Source organism: Dermacentor albipictus, chromosome 10 (genome assembly GCF_038994185.2).
Source record: "Dermacentor albipictus isolate Rhodes 1998 colony chromosome 10, USDA_Dalb.pri_finalv2, whole genome shotgun sequence".
NCBI classification, from domain to species: Eukaryota; Metazoa; Arthropoda; class Arachnida; order Ixodida; family Ixodidae; genus Dermacentor; species Dermacentor albipictus.
Genome location: NC_091830.1, coordinates 94,927,782 through 94,947,798, shown reverse-complemented (window position 1 = coordinate 94,947,798; position 20,017 = coordinate 94,927,782). Strand labels below are relative to the sequence as shown.

Below are 20,017 nucleotides of genomic sequence, written 5' to 3'. Positions count from 1 at the left end.
TGCTTCTTGGGAGGCTGTTGAGTTACATCACACGCCTAGTTCAAAATACAAGTGAGCTCATTTGAACTCCATTTAGACTAAAGCTACAGTCAACGGTGCTAAGCAATTTAACAATCACTGCATCGCTTCTGCAGCTCAGGTTGAGAGCCTTGCGAGAGCTCAGGTTGAGGCCTTGCGCCACATAAACTGTAGAAGGGGCTGTGATGAAGGCACACTATGGTACTGTCCAAAAGCTGTTGATACAATCCATCTGATTTTGGTAAAGGTCACTGTTTACTAGAACTGAGTGGATTAAAGTCATGATTGTTTTAAATTTCACTCACTGTGTTTGAATATGTCTTTCAGATGGTGTACAAGGAGATGCGCAAGTGTATTCCACATCTTGAGGGAGATGCAAGATATGCTTCCGCGATCCTTGCTGCAGGTGTTCAAATAAATGATTTAAAGTTCAAGCACTGTGCTGCGTTGGCTGTGTGTATTTTCACTGGACCGGCTGGTCCTGCGGCCAATCACATTAGCAACTAACGGTGACTTGCGACAGCGAGCTAAGATCCATGCGAGCTCTGGCCAGTTTGTATCCTGCTTTATGCGAACTTACACCCTGGGATTTCACTTGGGCATGACTCAACACCAAAGCGGCTGGTCAATGGTTTAAAGCTGGAAATGGAGTAGGAACATTTTCTGGCTCCAGCTGGAACCACTGAGTCTTCCAGCTGGTAGATTCTTCCATTTCCAGCTGGAATGTCAACTGGTCGCAGCTGGGAATACAGCAGATTCTAGCTGGAAATTATGTGGTTTCCAGAGGGAATCTGCACGCTTTCCAGCTGGAAATTATGTGGTTTCCAGCTGGAAATCATATGGTTTCCAGCTGGAATCTGCATGCTTTCGAGCTGGGAATAAAATTCTTTCCAGCTGGAAATTGCGTCGCTTCCAGCTGGAATTTTCCCAGCTGGGAAACATTTCCGGTTTCATAATCCAGCTGGGAATGGAAATTATTTTCACCTGGGATCGCCTTTTGCCTGCATGGTTACCATGTTATTTTCGACAACGTGTGAGTTGCGATGCCAGATTTTCGTATATATTGTGTTTCTGACAATATAGCATCAGTTGTTAGCGCTCGTCCGTGTCTCTTCTTGTGTCGTCTCTTTGGCTCTTTAGTATTTTAGCGATATATAGCGTAAACACGGAAGCAGACATCTGATCTACGACGCATACACGCTAAAAGAAAATTACAGCCTTTGGGTTGTATCTTGCCACGCAACGATAAACGTCATCTGTCTTGTCCGCATTTCCTTTCTTTATTGCTGCGAGCTCGGTACTTCCCACTAACTACTAACGAACAGCATGCGCGTTGTCAGCACGACATTGCATTCCCGACAGGAAAGTAGCGGGCGCGACGTTTTCAAGAAAGGAAACGCAAGCAAAGCAGATGACGATTATCGTCGTGTGGCAGATATACACCCAAAAGGGTGTACCTTTGTCTAAGAGTGTACATATTATTTATGCGGTCCTTAAATAACGCGCAAAGCGTGCCTACGCGCAAGTTGTGTTCCCGAGGATGTAGCACACCTGCTGCGGACAGCGCCGCTTGATGACGTGATCGAAGCAAGATTTGCACCAGTGAATGATTCACTTTTTCGTATTTTAGTACAGTATAACAGTGGTTCTGTGTTTACAGCTTTATCAAATTCACTCTTCGTGGGGCATTTGTTTGCCTTTTCAAGTGAAAATTACCGAAGCAAGCGCCTACCGCGAGCCTTGATAAAAAGAAGCTCTACTAGGCATTGCCTCAAAGATTCGCTAGCGCGCGCTGCCCAACCTCGGAGGCCATGCATTCGTGTTTTGTTTCGTGTCCTCAATATTTTTTCAACATGTTTGCTTTAGGAATAGGTCGAGAGATGCCGCTACATTTCTTAAGTTCTCCTGGACGCGAAGGTTTTTTACATTCATAGTAGTGCTCTCTGTTGCCACTATTAACTTCTCAGCTCTAGTTATACTCATGGCATATGCTCGGGGGCCTTGACTTGTGGCGGCCTCTACTAACCCAAAGGGCAAACTACTGGCACATATTTTCATAACGGACCCAGCTGATGAGATCATCGCCTCATCTCGCCTGCTTTGTGCGACGCGACGGCCTTGGCTTAGCGTGGTGTCGGTGCGCCGTGTCGTTCGGTGCTTGTTGTGACCGCGACGACGCAACCATGACAACGATCGGCGAGCGCGGTTGCCGCGAGCGGCACTGACGACGCGAGGACTCGGCGGCGGCAGCCTCCGCGTCGACGGCGACGTCGGGAGCACAGCCGCAGCCAAACGCATCACGTCTTTGACAGCAGCTAGGCCTAGCAGCTGTAGCAGTACGGCCAGTCCACGCTCCGTACCATCGCGGACGACGGCTAGGACGACGACGGCACGTCTTCTAGCGATGGCATCGAGTTCGCTCAGCCAGGAGGACGTCGACCACGAGCTCGAGGTGCAGTGTTCGCGTCGTTCGCGCATCCGAACGGCGCGTGCGGTGACGCGCACGGCCGCGCCGCTCGCGGTTCGGGACCTGTCGGCGCCCGACTGCGAGCTCGGGTCGCTGGCGCTCGAATGCGGAGGCGGCGACCACGACGCGTCGCCCAAGCCTCGGGCCAAGGACAAGCGATGCCCACGGCCCAACCACGCCAACAAATGCAAGGCGCAGCGAGAGCGTCGAAAGCTTCGCGAGAAGCGGCGGAGCACCGGAGTGGTCCACCTGCAGTCCACCGAGGTCGGTGATCCGCATGCTCACTCTCTCATGACACCTGCACCGGGTGGAAGTGTGATCGTTGGCGAAGTAAAAAAGAAAAAAATGATGCCGCAGCTTCAAGTGTTCTTGCGACTTGCTAAGGATCGGCGAAGCGACGGCTTTAACTGTCATTCGCTTAGGGGCTGCGAAACAGTGCCCCTTCCCACGCCGTAAAATGGTGACAGCGACACGTGATGCTTTCTGTATTACTTGTCGGCACGCGGAAATACCTTTTCTTTGACGGCTAGAGCGTTTTGAGTATCGGATGTAAAGCGCGAGACTTGTACTCGAGAACGGGACGCCCGACGCTGCGTTAATTAGTTTAACCACAGTCATCCAAACGCGTTGTTGTCATGCCTACGTTTTGCCTCTTTTAGGTCGCTATGAACATGGATGACTCCTTACACTTGCCCTTTGTCATATGCTAAATAGCTGGAGCATCTAGGAATTGCATTTGACAGTGCAGTTCTGTTATCATTCCAGAGATTCTAGTCTGACTTTTGCCATGGTGTTTCAGATTGTAAACATGGCAAAGCAGTATGCCACAGTTCCTTAGCTTCTGCCATTTGTACACAAAGATGGCTTTGGGGTTGACCAGACATTTCTTAATTTTGTGCAATATTACCATCTCAAGTGGCATCTAGTACGTCAGTGTTGGAGGTTGTCTTGCCTCAGTGACAACAGCATTGTGTAGCAGGAGCCAATGGCCAGGAAACAGGTCCTGTTTGGCAAGTAGCTGTTTACGCTGTTTGTGTATTTATTTGCTCAGCATATCTTGAATGTCCCAGTCAGGGATACATGGGGTGGATGCATTGTGCTCACATTAGCTGGCATGACTTCATTTCGTTAGTTTACTTTCAGAACTGTTCAGACGTTACAAAATGGAGTGTATAACAACAAAAAGTACACAAGTCATCAAAATTCAAGCAATGAATAGTTTGGTGTATGGTGATTACAAACTGCAGGCATTGGGGCATCTTGAATGGGGACAATGAAGGCTGAAAGATGATTCCATTCCCTGCTAGTACTGGAAAGAAACGATTTGTAATACAGATTAGATTTTGAAGCTTGAATGACTGTGTCTATGATTAACACATGGTGACATGTAATTAGAATGAATTAAAATCAATTGTTTAAAATTTTCATTAGCAAAATATATTTTGTGAAACAAATAAACAAGAAACCAGTATCGCAGAGAAAGATCTAGAAGATTTAGAGTTTATTATATGTGAACCACGAGAAGTCAAGGAGTAATTTGCTGCAATAAACTTAGCAGAGTGGTTCTGGATTGACTCCAACAAGGAAGCAAACGAGTATATGGGTTGCAGACAGATGACAGATACTCAAGTTTAGGGTGTGTTCGATCGTCATCAATGGCAGTCTTGATGCATGACAGGTGGACGATCATAGCACTATTAGCAGGAAGCACATTCCATTCCCTGGATGTGTGCAAAAAAAATATCCCAAAAGGATTGCCGGAAGGTAGTGGTTCTGGGAATGTGCAGAATGCAACCATACTATTAGGATGCCTCATCCGGGAGATGTGTTGAGCTGGCATTCTTATTTGAATACCTGATGGTACAGAACGAAACTGTTGGAAGAGCCATCTTTTGGATCAGAATGCGTGTGCAGCTTGTGCAAAAGTCTAAAGATGCCCTGCATTTTTTTCCCCCCGCAACCTAGGCGTGCAGGCTGTAATCAAGTGTGGTAACTTTCGTGTGCCTCTTTTACCTATGTAATCATGCGTTGAGACACTTTCATGTTGTTTAGTTGGGACAGAAGAAACCGAAACATTGTGCTGATGTGGTCCTCAGACTTTCATACTCAACTGTACATTGCTACAAAGGCAATACAGACATCCATAGAAAAAGGATTTGCATGTTTACATAAGTTCACCAATTTGTTAACAGAAAGTTTGAGTAATATTAACATGATCACATAAAGGCCAACTGCAACAAAATTCAGGACCGTGGTAAAAGCCTAGTTTAACACTTCCACCGCAGCATGGATCACCAGTGAGTCACAGCAGTAATTGCTGCTGTGTGGCTAATGCAGGGCTTTCCTAAAGCGAGCAAGCGACACCTTTGCTAGAAATCAAAAGAAAAAAAAATTTTGTGTTTTTTCTGGTCCAGTGCATTGTGGTGCCATCTGTCTGCACCTTGATGAAGTTCAATTGTAGCACATCTTCCCGCTCACTCGCCAGTAGGTCATGACGCATCTAAGCACTATGACGAGTGACCCACCGGTGGTCATCCCACACAGGAATGAAGACTTCAAAAAATGCTGACAACCAGTGTTAGTGTTGATACGTAGTGTTGATAGCCAGACAGCCTGTGTGCAAAATTTTGTGTTTGAAATGCGAGTGGAAGCGTAAAAAAAAAAAGCTAGCAAATATAGTCGTTTTTAATATCAACACTTAATAAATGCTCCTCTTACTTGCCAGAAGTTACATTTGACCTCCAATAGGCCCACAGCACACTGAAAAAATCCAGAAGGCAACATACTGGGACTTTCGTCATACCACTAACCAACCACCAGGTGCCCGTGTCGTCTGCTTAGGTGCTGTTTCAAGGCTGCTGATAAGAAAATTATACAATCACCAGCCCCACGGCATTGCCTGGATTCCTTGAGTGGTATATACCACTCACTTATAAGCAGTGTAGCCAAAGTGAGAGTTTGTTGCAGCTCGCCTTTAACTGTTGCTTTGCTGTTAAAGGAACCTTAAAGCGAAACATTAAATCAGCTCAGACTAATGAAGCATTCATTGAGGACCCTGCAGGCAGTCATTTAAAAAAAATAGTTTGATTATTAGATGAGGAAATGAAGGTCCAAGTATCAGATTTGAATTACGCGCTGACACCTCAGCACCGGTACGTCAGTGTGACGTCATGGATTCCAAAGTATGTTTTCGCATTTGGGCCGCATTGGCTAAATAAAAGTTCCCGAAACTTGTCATGTTTAATATTTGGTTCCTTTAGAACACAATGTAGTCAATCTGTACCGCTATACATAATTAGTAGGCCCTAGAAGATGCCATCAAAATCCGAGATGTCACAGCCCCCAGGTGCAGGAACTTAAGTAGGTGTTGCCACCCGTATTTCGTTCTTGCGCTTTTTCTGGCTTACCAAATGTCTTATCATTGTAAGAGGGGTGTTTTTGGTTTGTAGAATGGTAATTTACTGATGCAGGAGAAATCATTTTTCACTTTAGTGTCCCTTTAAGTATTGTCTTGTACGTGCTACAGATTGGTAGCAGTTGGAACAGCATTATTGAAGTCTGTCACATAGTTTATACGAGGATGGCTTTCAGTGCCTTTCTGTCTGAAAGAAAGAAAGAAAAGAAAGCTGTCCCATTGTTTGACAACAGGAAAGCTGTACGTGTCGTACAGCACTGGCAAAAATCAGCCTTGCAGCTGTGCCCCTTGCCGCATGAGTCACGACCAGTAGAAGGTGCTGGCGGGCCAACGACCTCACTGACGCCTGCAGCTACCTTTATGCTGCCTAGCTTATGTTTGTTTATTTAAAAGCCTAGTGAAGGCCTTATGCTGCCGCATAGAGAATCCTTTAGTACACCGCAAATGAGAACAGTGTTGCTTATTGCTGATGGCAAATTGCTTTTCGAGACAACAAAGCTAGTGTTCTTCGTTGATCTTCGTTTATACTAGGCCCCCATAAAAACTTTTATGTGCTGCACAGTTCAACGCTCTAGTTTGTGCACCTGGCTGCTCAACCTTACGGGGAAAGAAAAAGAGCAGGGCAAAAGTTTATGTACCTGTGTAGTCAGGGAACTCTGCCTGGAATGACAATTGTTTGTTTATTTAGATATTCCTCACATCCTCCTATTTGTGGTATAATATGAGGGGGGGCATTGATATTTAAGTATTACAATAATTTTGTGTAAACATGTTAAGAATTATTGCCAAATTGAGTCTCTGGTTCTTTGATAATAGTATTATGTTTGGTTATTGATGAACACTGACGGACTAAAGGCAGGGAACCTTCTGGAACTTCATCGTTCTTATTGTATCTTACCTGCACTTCCCAAAAAATGATTACAGGTTCTAACTGCTGTTTACTCCTGTAAGACTACTTCAACACAGTTTTTCACTATCGGTAAACTTTTGAAGAGATGCAGTCATTGCTAAGGTTAATTTAGTAAGATAGTTTATTGTAAGCTTGTAGTTATAGTTCTTCACAAGCTATGACGATTTTGTTTATTCTGAATGTGTTGTGAATAAATTTTGGGCGGTTGTCTTCACAGAAGGTCTTGGGATTCCGTGTTGTTTGAATAAAGTGGTACAAAATAGGATAAGAAAAGTTGTTGGTTTAGGTAGTATTTCTTTTGTAGTGCCTCTCCAGACAGGCCTCACCTAGCTTGGCACACCCAAAACAAAAGCACAGTTTCATCACCTGCATTAGCTCTGCATGAAACATAAGTCAGTCATCATAGAAGTATTGATGAAAAGAAACTAGCATCTGAGGGTGGCCTATGCTTGGATGGCAATGTCGATTGCATTACAATCTCTCAAGGTGTCATGACAGTATGATATGTCGATGGTGCTATGTTGACCTGCAGCAGTGGAGCCAAGGATGACATTGAGTGAACCAGCGAGTAATTGTTTTAGATTCTTTCGGTGCAAAACTGACTTAGACCACAATGCACCGCACACAAGGTGATGCATTTCATTAGCACAGGCAAAGGAACCGGGCGCCTGATTTTACAGCCCTTGGGCAGAAAATTCGACAACATCAATTAGTGGAAAGCAGAAGAGGAAAAGATAGGCAAGATAGGCAGGTGTAAATGAAGGAGCAACACAAATTTTTGTCTCCTTTTTTGTTCATCTGTTCCGTTTATGCATTCTGCCTTGAACTTGTGGCAGTTCACTTGATCCATCTCATTATTCCTCATTAGCACGTGCACACAGACTATTTGCACTTTAGAACCCTCACTGGCTTTGATGTTAAGACTACTATACTATTAGACTATTATTGTCTTATGATGATGACAGTACATAGGAAAGATTATTCAAAGGCAAGCAAAGAATTTCGTGGTGTCCACTTTTCCAAGAAGAGCAGAAAACTAAACAGTCCAAACAATTTTTCAATGTATGAACAGTGAGAGATAGCACATGTTTTGTGTTATCTATCACTTTACAGTCGCACTTTGATATAATAAACATGAGTATAGTTATTTATTGCATATATTGAAACAAATATATATATATATATATAATTTCCCAAAAATATCAGTGTGTAATGATTATAAGCTTATAGAAAATATTGATATAACAGGTATTTTTGTGCCACAAGCAACTTCGTTTTAATGAGGCTCAACAGTATACATTCTTGCTAGCATTATTTAGACTTATTAGAACCAGAAGTGGGCAATGTACAGAAAGAATTTTTTTAAAATGAGCGCTGAAAGACAAGGACTTGCGTGTAGGCGCGAGCAAAAGCGTGAAGACCACAAATGGGGGAAAAAATGTTTTTCCCACAGCTTGGGCAAGGAGCCGAAAATGAAGGTCAGCTCACGTTTGCCTGTTTTGCCTTTGCAACACACCAACAGAATTTCATGTTGCACAGCTGTGCTATCACAGATTTTTATTTTTAGTGATAATGTGGTTTAAACAGTTCCTTCCGAGAACATGTTTTTGGCAGCACTCTCGGCATGACCGAAAAAAAAAAGGAGACTTAAGTAGAGCCACAGGAAAGTAACAGTCACTGGATGGATAACTTGATGCACTGATTGATATTATGTGCATCCTCTTTGAAATGAGGTGGGGGTGCATGCTACCAAGCTCTTCGTTTTTACTGTTCTCCTGCACTTACAACTGGCCCTTAAGGCCGATGGTTCATGTTAACAAACCTTTGAATCTGATAGACATTTATCGCCATAAAATCTATTCATATTCCCGCTTTAACGCCATCAATATTTAAGCCATGTTTTACTAATATTCATAACAGATTCAGTGACCTTTGTAATCCTTAAAGCTCAAGGCCTCGGGCAAGGTTGCTACATCCTCATTGACCTCTGCATGGACACAGCATGCTCACAAAATATGCCCTATGGTTTTCATGCTATTTCCACTCACTACTCTTGCATAGTCGTCATGACCAAATTTTCTTGTACAGCGCCGGGTTCTTAGACGCCCTGATTGCTGTTCAAACAGTATACTGTACTGCACTGCAAAGGTTATTGTTTTGATATTGTTATTTTCTGTTTGACGTATTTCCATGCCCTTGTCAACAGTGACAGCTGTCGTGACTGTTGCAGAGTACGGGTGGCAGCACAGGTGAAGATGAAGAGCTGCTGAATATGTCAGCCGAGACGCGCCGCAACACCAGCCTCAACGAGGCTCTGCACCAGCAGGACGGGGCGTCCCATGCCATCTCTTCTTCCGCAGTGCCATCGGGTGGAGCCACCATGACAGGGACAGCAGCTTTCCAAGAGGTACGCCCTCTGGGGACAGAGTTTCTGCTGTGAAACATGATACTGGCTTCTGCGGGGTTCTTAGCAGTGCTTGGAAACTTTTGGAGACGCCTTGAGCATCGAAACACAATATTTAGGGCCCTGAAAACCTCTAAATTTAGGCGCTTCGTCTTTTTCATGCTAACTTCTCTTTTTCAGAAAACCACCAAAATTTCCCAATTTTTTTCATGACTGATTCATTGTGAACAGCTTTCATCTTCACAAAATCAGCAGTTCGAATGATATCTTCTGCTGTCTTTTGCCATAAATTTTTTCACTTGTTCTTGAGTTGCAGAGGCAAGGCCACAGAAATAGTCCATACTTGAAGCCGAATGTTTTTCGGAACAAGTATGCTTTTGTTATCTTTCATGCAAAGCATTATTGCGGAACCGCGTGGAAAAGAAATAAAAAAAGTGCCGTCAGTAAAGTGTTTTGGTAGAGTCATGTCCATGCAAGAAAGGTTGCCAGTAGCTCTAAAGCTTCTTCACAATCCTCAATAATAATTTGATGCTCCAAGCACAACTCGCTAGAGCTTTCCTGGTCTAATTGTTTATCTGAGATGAATAAAGCATTAAAAAAAAAACGTCGATCCCAGCATTGCAAAGGCGGCCGTCGTTTCTGCAGCCATCTCTTTCCGTGCTGTCATTCTTAAAATTCAAGGGAGTCACACGCCTGCTTCATTACTGCCAACTGCACCCTCAAAACATTATTTTTCTGGAAATGTGATATTATTCAATAGTGTAGCATTAACACCGAAATAATGGAACGAGTGCCACTTTTCCGTGGCATTCTGTACGCGAAAGGAAATCCCTGGACGAGTGAGACAACGTGTGAGATTTGTCACTGGCACATTTTTGAGGGAACACCCAGATCAGTGAGACATGTTCTTGACATTGAAAGGGTTAAATGAGTACGGACGTGACATTTTAAACTTGTCATTTTTTCCACGCTCTAATCATAGAATCAAAGCCTCTAAATACCAGAAGAAATACTGGCAAGCGTCAGAACACCTTAAATCATTTACTACAGTCAAACCTAGTTATATGAACAGATGTTTATTCATCTGTTCTGCTTTCGAAAATTTTTCAGCAATCCTTAGATACCCATCGGCTACCTACAGATTGGAAGGTCGGGAAGGTGGTCCCACTTCATAAGTCCGGTAGCAAACGTTCGCCACTCAATTACCGCCCCATTTCCTTCACAAGCATTCCTTGCAAGGTTCTTGAACATATTCTGTACTCACATTCAGCTAAGCACTTACACAATAATTCATTTTTTACAAAAGCACAACATGGTTTCCGAAAAAACTTGTCATGTGAAACATAACTTCTTTCTTTTACTCACAGCCTTCATCTTATTATCTACAAAGGTTCTTTCGCAGACTGTGTTTTCTTTGATTTCGCCAAGGCCTTCGACAAAGTGTGCCATAAATTACTTCTATTTAAACTTAATAAACTTAATCTTGATCCTCACCTGTTTGCATGGCTTGAACATTTTCTCTTTAATCGGTCACAGTATGTTGTGGTTGAAAATCATATGTCTTCATCTAATCCTGTAGACTCTGGTGTGCCCCAAGGATCTGTTATAGGCCCTCTTCTTTTTTTAATTTACATTAACGACTTACCCAATGACGTTTGTTCTAACATTTACCTTTTCGCAGATGACTGTGTTATCCTCCGTGAAATCTCGGACAAATCTGATAACAGATTCTTACAAGACGATATAAACGCTATCTCTAACTGGTGTGACGTATGGTTAATGCAACTTAACGTAAGTAAATGTAAATGTATGCGTGTAACTCGCTGCCATATTCCTCCAGTGAACTATTACCTTAATGATACTCCCCTGGAGGTCGTAACCTCGTATAAATACCTAGGCGTCCACATAACCTCGTCACTTTCCTGGTCGTTGCACATCGACAACGTAATTAACAATACTAATCGCATGCTAGGTTATCTTCGCCGAAACTTTTCTTCTGCTCCTACATCATTAAAATTAATTCTATACAAAACGCTTATTAGGAGTAAAATGGAGTACACTTCATCCATCTGGGACCCGTACCTCGAAACCCTTACTCAATCACTGGAACTAATCCAAAACAATGCCGTACGTTTCATTCATAGCAACTACAGCCGTACATCAAGCGTAACTGCCATGAAAAACTTTTTGCTGCTTGCTCCTCTCTCAGCCCGGCGTAAGTGCTTTCGCCTTGCTTTATTTCATAAACTATATTTCCACAATTCGTACCTACGCGATAATCTAATATCACCTCCTACCTACATTTCCTCTCGCATCGACCATAGCCATAAGGTTGGAATCATTCAGTGCCGCACCAGAACCTGTAACGAATAATTCATTCCTAGGACCTCTCAGGAATGGAACCACCTTCCCGGCGCAGTTGTCGCAATCAAGGACAACTCAAAGTTTCGTGCGGCCTTATCAGACATCATTACTCCCGGATGCAATTAACTAATCACATTTGTTGTTTATTGCTGCTTTGTTTATTTACTTGTGTATGTTTTTTTTTTACCCACTCCCCTCTGTAATACTTCGGTCTTGAGGGTACAGTAAAATAAATAAATAAAATAAAATAAATATCGAACTTTCAAAATAACGCCTATGCGTTTGATATCGGGCGTAATTTGATATAAATGTTCTAATGAATTAGACGACATAGAAGCAGATGCTATTTGTAATAGCTCTTTATTGAAGAAATCAACTTGCTTTGGTCTTACTGGGGCATGAAATAGTCTCAAGTTTTCTTTAGCTTCAATGTCTTCGCTGCCTGAGAGAGGACGCACTATTCCACATAGCAGCAGAGGCCACAGCATTCTCGCAGAAATGCCAAACCAGGGCAAGTGCTCACACCTTGTTAGAGCAGGCAGGCAGGCAGGCTCAGGATCCGAGTAGGCGTCATTGTTCCCTTTGCTTATATTGGTAGCATTAACGCATCTACACCATTGTAGTAGTAAATGTGCACTAAAGCCCCATTAATTTGGATTTCAAGGGAACGGAAAAGATGTCCAAATTAACAAGATGACATAAATAACTCAAAGAGTGCCTTGAACATCAACATACCTTTACTTCTTGAAATAACTGGTTACTGTTGCTCATTTCGTGCGAGAAATTAGCGCAGAAAGCAGTTTTTTGGAGTTATTTTAGGTGGTGCAATCTGCGCAGACTGTCGGGAGAAACGGCAAAGATGGCCTCCAACACATTAAGTGTGTCATTGGACTCTTTAGCAGTGTGACGCGGCACTTCACATGCATCCATGATGGGTGCATTTTCATAATCAGAGTTGGGGTCTTCGTCACCGAGTACATCGTCAAGTATTTCATTGTCATTGAGGCGACCAGCATTGGCAATGTCACTGTTGATCTGTGTCTATTCGTCCAGCGGGACGTCCGGAGGCAGGAGTTTTGTCCAAGAAACTGTCACCTTCCTTGCCATTTTTGTAAACATCCGCATCCCTGGCTTCCAAGGCATCAGTGTCACAGACAAAGCCGCTGTGTTGGAAGCAGTTTGCTATTACTGTGGACAGCGTGTTTCACCACACGCGCGCCACCGTGTGCACTGCACTCAGGAGAGTTGCGTTGTATTTTTTCTCTGCCTATACAGAGCAACATGTACTCAAGCTTTTGTTTACTGTGTCGGCTATTTTATATCCACTGCAAAACAAAGGCCTCTCCTTTCAATCTCCAAGTGCCCCTGTCGTGTGCCAACCGATTCCAACTAGCACCTTTGAATTTGTTCATTTCATCACCCTACCTAGTCTTCTGCCGTCATCTACTGCTCTTCCTTTCTCTTGCCACCCATTGTGTAACCCTAATGGTCCACCGGTTATCTAACCTATGCATTACATGAACTGCCCAGCAATTAAAATATCAGCTATCCCCATTTGCTCTCTGATCCACAACATTCTTCCTGTCTCTTCCCTAACATTCTTCTTTCCATCACTCTTTGCTCTGTCCTTAACTTGTTTTCAAGCTTGTTTGTCAGTCTCCAAGTATCTATCCCATATGGTAGTACTGGTAGAATGCACTGATTATACACCTTTCTTTTTAATGATAATGGTAACCTGCCAGTCGGGATCTGATAGTGTCTGCCGTATGCGTTTCAACCCATTTTTATTCTTCTGTAAATTGCCTTCTCATGATCAGTGTCCCTTGTGAGTAATTTACCTAGGTAAACTTGGCTATTCCTTCACAGACTCTAGAAGCTGACTGGCAATCCTGAACTCTTGTTCCCTTGCCAGGCTATTGATCATTATCTTCGTTTCCTGCATATCAATCTTCAACCCCTCTCTTACACTCTCTCTTAAAGGGACACTAAAGGCAAATAATAAGTTGACGTGGACTGTTTAAATTTGATCCCAGAAACCTCGAAACGCTTGTTTCGTGCGAAGAAAGGGCTTGGTTTACGAGAAAATCACATCTGAAGGGTCCAAATACCATTTTCAAAATTCAAATTCCCGCCACCCAACTGGGGAAGTGGTGACATTGCATATGCCTCCACCACACTTTGCTGCCGTCGGTGAGTAAAATGGCGCCCGACAGATGGCAGCACTGAGCTAAGGCAGAGCAATGGATTTGCCACTGTAACTGCTTTTTCATCAGCTGGCGTAGACTGTTTGGGCATACTGCGACATCACATGGCAGTTGAATTCTCTGCTACTTGCAGTTTGTGCGAATTTCGCGAGCCAGCAAAATAAGCACAGCACTACGCGATAACAAAACCGCTGAAACGCGAAATCGTGGGCGGCGCATAGTCGAGTGAAAACAGTCTTTCGACCGCTTGCGTCATTGTCAAAGGTAATTTCAATTAGTTCTATTTTCTATAAATGAAATAGAACTGAACAAGTAGCATTTTATTTCATCTTACAATACAATGATATTTTTTTGCAACGAGTGGTCAATTACTAGTGCTTTCATCATCAGGACAGTACTTGAATGTCCCGGGGGAGTCTCTAATCATGTCCTGCATTTACCTCAGTTTCTCGATTATTAAGGCTCTGTTCGCTATAAAATTGGCACCTTAGAGATTATCAAGCACTAACATATAGCTTTAGCTTGACTTGATATTGGCCTTTAGTGTCCCTTTAAGGTCCTCAATCATTTGTTGCAGCTCATCCCCAGTGTTGTTGAGCAGGACAATGTCCCCTGCAAACCAAAGGTTGTTGAGATATTCACCATTGATCCTCACTCCTAAGCCTTCCCGCTTTAATAGCTTGAATACTTCTTCCATGCATGCAGTGAATAGCATTAGAGAGATTGTGTCTCCTTGTCGGACCCCTTTCTTTATGCAGTCGAACCCACTTATAAAAATATTCAAGGGACCGAAAATTTCATTTTTATAACCGATAATTGTTATAACTGGTTGCGTGAAAGACAAAATAAGGGGATGGCATAGCTATTGTGAAAAAAACTATAATGGCGGGGAGGCCGGTGCCCCTCCCTGGCACCTTCCTCCGTCTGGCTGCTGATTGTCTTCTCTTGTTTAACCCTTTCAGGGTCAATGACGTAAATATATGGTGCTGCAAACAAGTCAAAAATGGTCGATGCCATATATTGACGGTGCCGTCTGTACATTTAAAAAGCGAGCCAACTTCTTCATTTTTTTTTCCTGGCATGTGCTGCCACTATGTGAGAATACATGAAATTTTTTTTCTCACTGCTCCCTTTCTCGGTTTTCATTGCACGGTTTGTTTGAGAGCTAGTTTGCTCCGCTGTGTTTATATACTACCGCTTGCGCATTAACGCACGTGCGGGGATGCGGCGGTTTGGGTTTTGTTCTGCAGGCGGGTTCGGCTTCTTGCACTCGCAGAACTGATGGCTATCTTGTTACTAATCGCTCAAAGGGCGACCGCCTCTTTCTCGCTCGTTTAGTGCTCACAGGGGTGCGCATAGGAAGGATGCCACCGTGCATGCATTTGCTTTCTTCTTCTTTATTTTTTTTAAGACTCCCGGAAACTAATTGCCGCTGGTTGACGATAAGATGAAGATTAGCGGAAGTTTCTCATACATTTTGCTTCTTTGAAAGACACACAACCACACAGTTTTCTTGAGTGCGCTCACCTATGTAGTTTGATTGCACTATAGACGTAAATATTAGTGTAAGAGCATCAACATTTGAAACCTGCGAAATAAGCCTTGAACTGTTTGTATAACAATGCATCAAATTTTTAATTCTTATAAGTTTATTTTCCTTTTTTTAATTCATGAATAAACAGTACATATATACCAACACAAAGCATTTTTTTCTCATTTTACGGTCACCCTAGAAAAATTGCATTAAAGTTTTTTCAAAATAGGTCCCTCAGAAGTATTAGAATCTGCAATGAAAAAATCAACCCTGGGCGGTTGCATATGGCAAAAAAAATCTACCCTTAAAGGGTCAACTGCTTCTTGGATGCTCCGATCGCATGTAACAAGCCGTGGCTGTTGGTGTTAAAGAACGGCACTGATGTAACAACTGCAAAGATGGGTCACAGGTGGCAAGCGATATGCGAGCTCCGTTGAAGCATCACTTTGGTGGCTCCAGAAGCCTGTTATTTTGAGAAATCCACAAGAAATGTTGGGGTGAGGTTGCTACAAGCATGCCACCACGTACTTCTCACTGGCTTGCACGAGAAGTAAAAAACTAAAGCCCTATGTCCGTCAGCCTTGCATGCTTTACGCAAAGCTTGCCAGCATCCTTCTCTAAGGCATCCAGGTGCTCCACGTAGTGCAGCGGAAGGTTCCTCGTGAAAACGAAGCACCGCAGGGGGACCGAATCATCTGCCGGACCTCCTGTGATGACAACGTTGAGGCAGCCTGCCCTTCCACATCATCGCTGCCATTATCGCTGTTGCTTTCTGATGCAAGCATGTTCGCGACGATCGCCTCATTGGTTAGAAGCACTTCGTTTCCAAACCTATAGCTGCATGCTTTCTTTTCACCGGCAACGTCGTGCATAGCCGATGATCAGCGGGCGGATCAGACATCTCCCGTTTCGGCAGTGAGTCAAACGAGACTGGGAAACCACGCAGCCAGGAACGATTTCAACACAACCGACAAAGGCGAACGCGAGCGATTAAACGCTTTGTATAACTGCGCTGAATGGTGAGCCAGTGAGCAATCTGGGAGCAGCGCAGTTGGTGTTTACCATTTGTGTTTTAGAGGGTGGTGCAGCCTAGAGTGATGGGCACAGCACACTTGGAGGGGTGGAATGGCGACGGGAGAGAGCTGTGCGGAGAAGGCTGGAAAATTAGCACGCGGTGGCTGTCAGGGTCGTCGCTCAGCGGCTCGAATTTCTCTTTTTCTTTTCCTTTTCAAGGATTTCGCATTTCACTATATTTTATCATGCACAACCACCAGCCAGACTTCATTGTTATAACCAATAATGCAGCATCAGGGCATTGTAGTAACCGGGTTATTTCGCCATGGAAAACAAGCAAAAATTGACGGTGCAGCAGCTTCTCATTGTTATGACCGATATACACAGGCCATAGCAAATGGCCTGTCGAAAATAGTGCCCTCGCAGTTTGAGTCGCAGTCCAAATGAGCCTGACTCCATGACTGAAGAGCCTGAACTGCTACCTACTACAACAAGCATAAATATATCGTTGATGTCCTGCTAGGCTGAAAGTGCCAATTTCTGCCGTGGTTACATTTGAAGATTTTGCAGACTTCGACAAAGCGGTGTTGTGTGCTGAACTGAACGATGGCGAAATAACTGAGGAAGTTCTCCCCCATCAAACAACAACTCTAACTCTGATCATGATGATGTGTGACGTGATCTGGGGCCTCCTCATGTGGGCCTGACTCGAGCCCTTGCAGTCGTTGCATCGGCATACAGCGATAGCGCAAAACTCACAGAAATAAAGGCATACTTGGTTGTGCGTAAGTGTAAGTGTGTGCCGCAACGAATCGGCCCCTTCTTCCTTGCACAGGGGCTTTAAAACGCAAATAAAATGTTTTTTTTTTTATAGATTCGTTTTTTTTTCAGACATTTTATAGTTCAGATTTATTTACGTTCCTCGTAGAGTCTGAATTATTGGTTGTCGATTGCATAGATAGGATAGCTAGCATAGAACAATAACTACCATGCTGGTAACCATAGTGATGCTGAGGTGGAGTCCAACGTCAAAAGCGATTGCAAAGCCAGAAGTACGTCATAGCTACCATGTCTTCGGACACACACAGGTTTCTGTCTAGAATAGTAATGAATAAACATGGTGGCTTTAACATACCGTATTTACACGATTCTAGGTCGACCCATTTTTTCAAATTTGACAATCCAATGTTGGGGGGTCGACTTAGAATCGAAACCGAACCGTGAACCGCTAGTAACGGCAAGAGGAACGAGAAATCAGGGACGCTACGGCGTGGTTACAACTTTGTACCCATGTTGCCATGGTTACGGTAGAAGCGTAGCGCATTAATTTACTGTATTGTATGCATTTTGATGTCAATACAGGCGATGCCCACTTTGAAAGTTGGCGCTCCCAATCTGGGCCCATTGGCCAACGTACCTACAGCGACAAACCTCCCACGATCGAGTTTGGAAATGTATTGAACAATGTGATATGATCATGGTTACGTCAGCGCTGTGAATTGAATCAAGGAATCCGCTAATACTCATTTTATTATTAGAGACCAACAAAACACTCCTTGAATGCAAATCCTCACGAGGTAAAAGAAATCGCATGTGGCCGCTTTCGTCAGCCGCATGTAGTTTGTTTTGGTGTCCCGTAGTGTGGTACTGGTCGCTTCCAGTTGCTTGGATGGTTGTCATCTCGCAGCGAATGTGTTCTTCTTGCGAATAAAGTTCCACGCTCAACTCACAGTATATGGTTATTTCACGAGCTTGTACAGAAGCTTTTTTTTTTTAAGAAACATTTACTGCACGCACCGCAAGCGAAGGCGCTTGTGGGAGCATCGATCATTGATGTAAAAGTCACTGTTTGGGGGGTATTGGTAGTTGACGGAAGAGCTTCTCTTTGAGATGCAATTTTTTCGACGCCACGTGATTGTCACTTGTGTGCTTCTGTTGTGCCGAACCGTCGTGCCTGTCATGAGTGCTCCAAAGAACTGTCGGAGCTTGTTCACAGCAGCATTCAAACGGGCTGCTATCCTCCATGCTGAGGAAACTAACAGCTGCGCTGCAGGACGCAAGTTTGGAGTGAGTGAACGTGTGGTGCAGCCGTGGCGGCTTCAGCACGAGTGAATTTTCTAATGCGACTTCAAGCGCCGTGGTTTTTGCGGGCCTAAGTCGGGACGCTTTCCAGAGCTGGAGACAAAGCTTGCGGCGTATGTGACTGATCTGTGCGATCGATCACTGTTGGTCACGTGTGAATTGGTCACGCAACAAGCCCGTGCCTTCGCTTCGGAAGCAGGGATACTGTGGACTCAATTCAAAGCTAGCAGGGCCTGGACTTCTAAATTTATGAAAAGGGCTGGCTCCTCCCTACGTAGACGCACCAGCATGTGCCAGAAGTTGCCGGCCGCATACGAGGATAAGGTCCTCGCTTTCTATAGGCACTTCCTGAAACTTCGCGACTCACGACGGTATTTGCTCGGCCAGATCTGCAATGCCGACCAGACTCCCGTATACTTTAACAGCAGTTATACCGTATACCAGTATACCAGTAACACCCGTATACCAGTAACACAGCAGTGAGGGATAAGGGAGCAAGCGATGTAAACCTACGAACAACGGGCAACGAAAAGCTGCGTCTTACGGTCATGTCATGCTTGGCGGATAGCACCAAGCTTTGCCCGTACATCGTGTTTAAGAGGAAGACAATGCCTATAGAAGTACTTCCCAAAGGAGTTGTAGTACAGGCGAATGCAAAGGGATTTATGACGGATGATATGGTAGTGGAATGGTACCGTCTGGTGGGGCTCCTGACGCCGGTGGCATCCCTCAACAGAGACATCCCCAACCTGCTAGTCTTGGACTCTTTCCGGGGCCACCTCACCGACATGCTTGTAATCCGGTGGCTTGACGAGGCAGCTTCATCCTCTAGACGTTGGGGTCAACAAGCCCTTTAAGGACCTGCTGCGCTGTGAATACAACGATTGGCTATCCAGAGGAAATCCTAACTTTACCCCAAGCGGCGGGCCTGTGAGGAGGGCGTCCTTGGCTACTCTGTGCGGATGGGTCCTCTCTGTGTGGGCGGTGGTACCGCGTGACGATGTGGTGCGGTCATTCGCTAAATGTGGACTCACACTTGATGACGATGTGGTGTGGGACCGCAGCAGCTATGATGGCAGCAGCACCAGTGAGGACGGCTCCAGTGACGATGAGTAGTCAACTGCGGCAATAAATTTCTGGTGTGAAATGCGCTCGTACTTTTTTTTTTTTTTAGGCATGTGATTTTGGGGGTCGACATACATTCGAGTCGACTTGCAATCGTGTAAATACGGTATTTCTGGCCATTTGGCACTTTCAGCACTAGCAAGTATGGCCTTTGAGATTGGTGCATGCTGGTGGTGCAATTGGGACACCCGCTAGTGCCACCTGATCTTATGTACCTCACGTGCCTCTGAGCTCAGCGAACGGTCGAAATTAACCGAAGTATGACCAAATAAGACCAAATTAATGAGATTTTCGTGCCATAGGTTTATGACCGTATTTTACAAGACCAGACAGTGGGTGCAAATTTCCAAATTAACTGGGGCCAACTTAATGATGCTTTACTGTATCAGTAAGAAAATTAGACCATTGGCCAGCTCTGCAGCTTTGCTGAAACGGTATCAGTACTACTACAAAGCGAGATCTTGTAGTTGGCCATGCACT

The 20,017-nt window shown here is 44.3% G+C and overlaps 1 protein-coding gene across 1 annotated transcript in view; it reads left to right on the top strand.

The window, feature by feature from the left end:
• Positions 1 to 2,009: 2,009 nt before the first annotated feature.
• The window catches only part of LOC135909547 (PRKC apoptosis WT1 regulator protein-like), a 60,668-nt gene continuing 42,660 nt past the window's right edge, over positions 2,010 to 20,017 (top strand). Inside the window, exons 1-2 of the mRNA XM_065441522.1 lie at positions 2,010 to 2,749; positions 9,041 to 9,217. Coding sequence (XP_065297594.1) covers positions 2,423 to 2,749; positions 9,041 to 9,217 — 504 coding nt within the window. The 5' untranslated portion in view covers positions 2,010 to 2,422. The remainder of the gene's footprint in view (positions 2,750 to 9,040; positions 9,218 to 20,017) is intronic.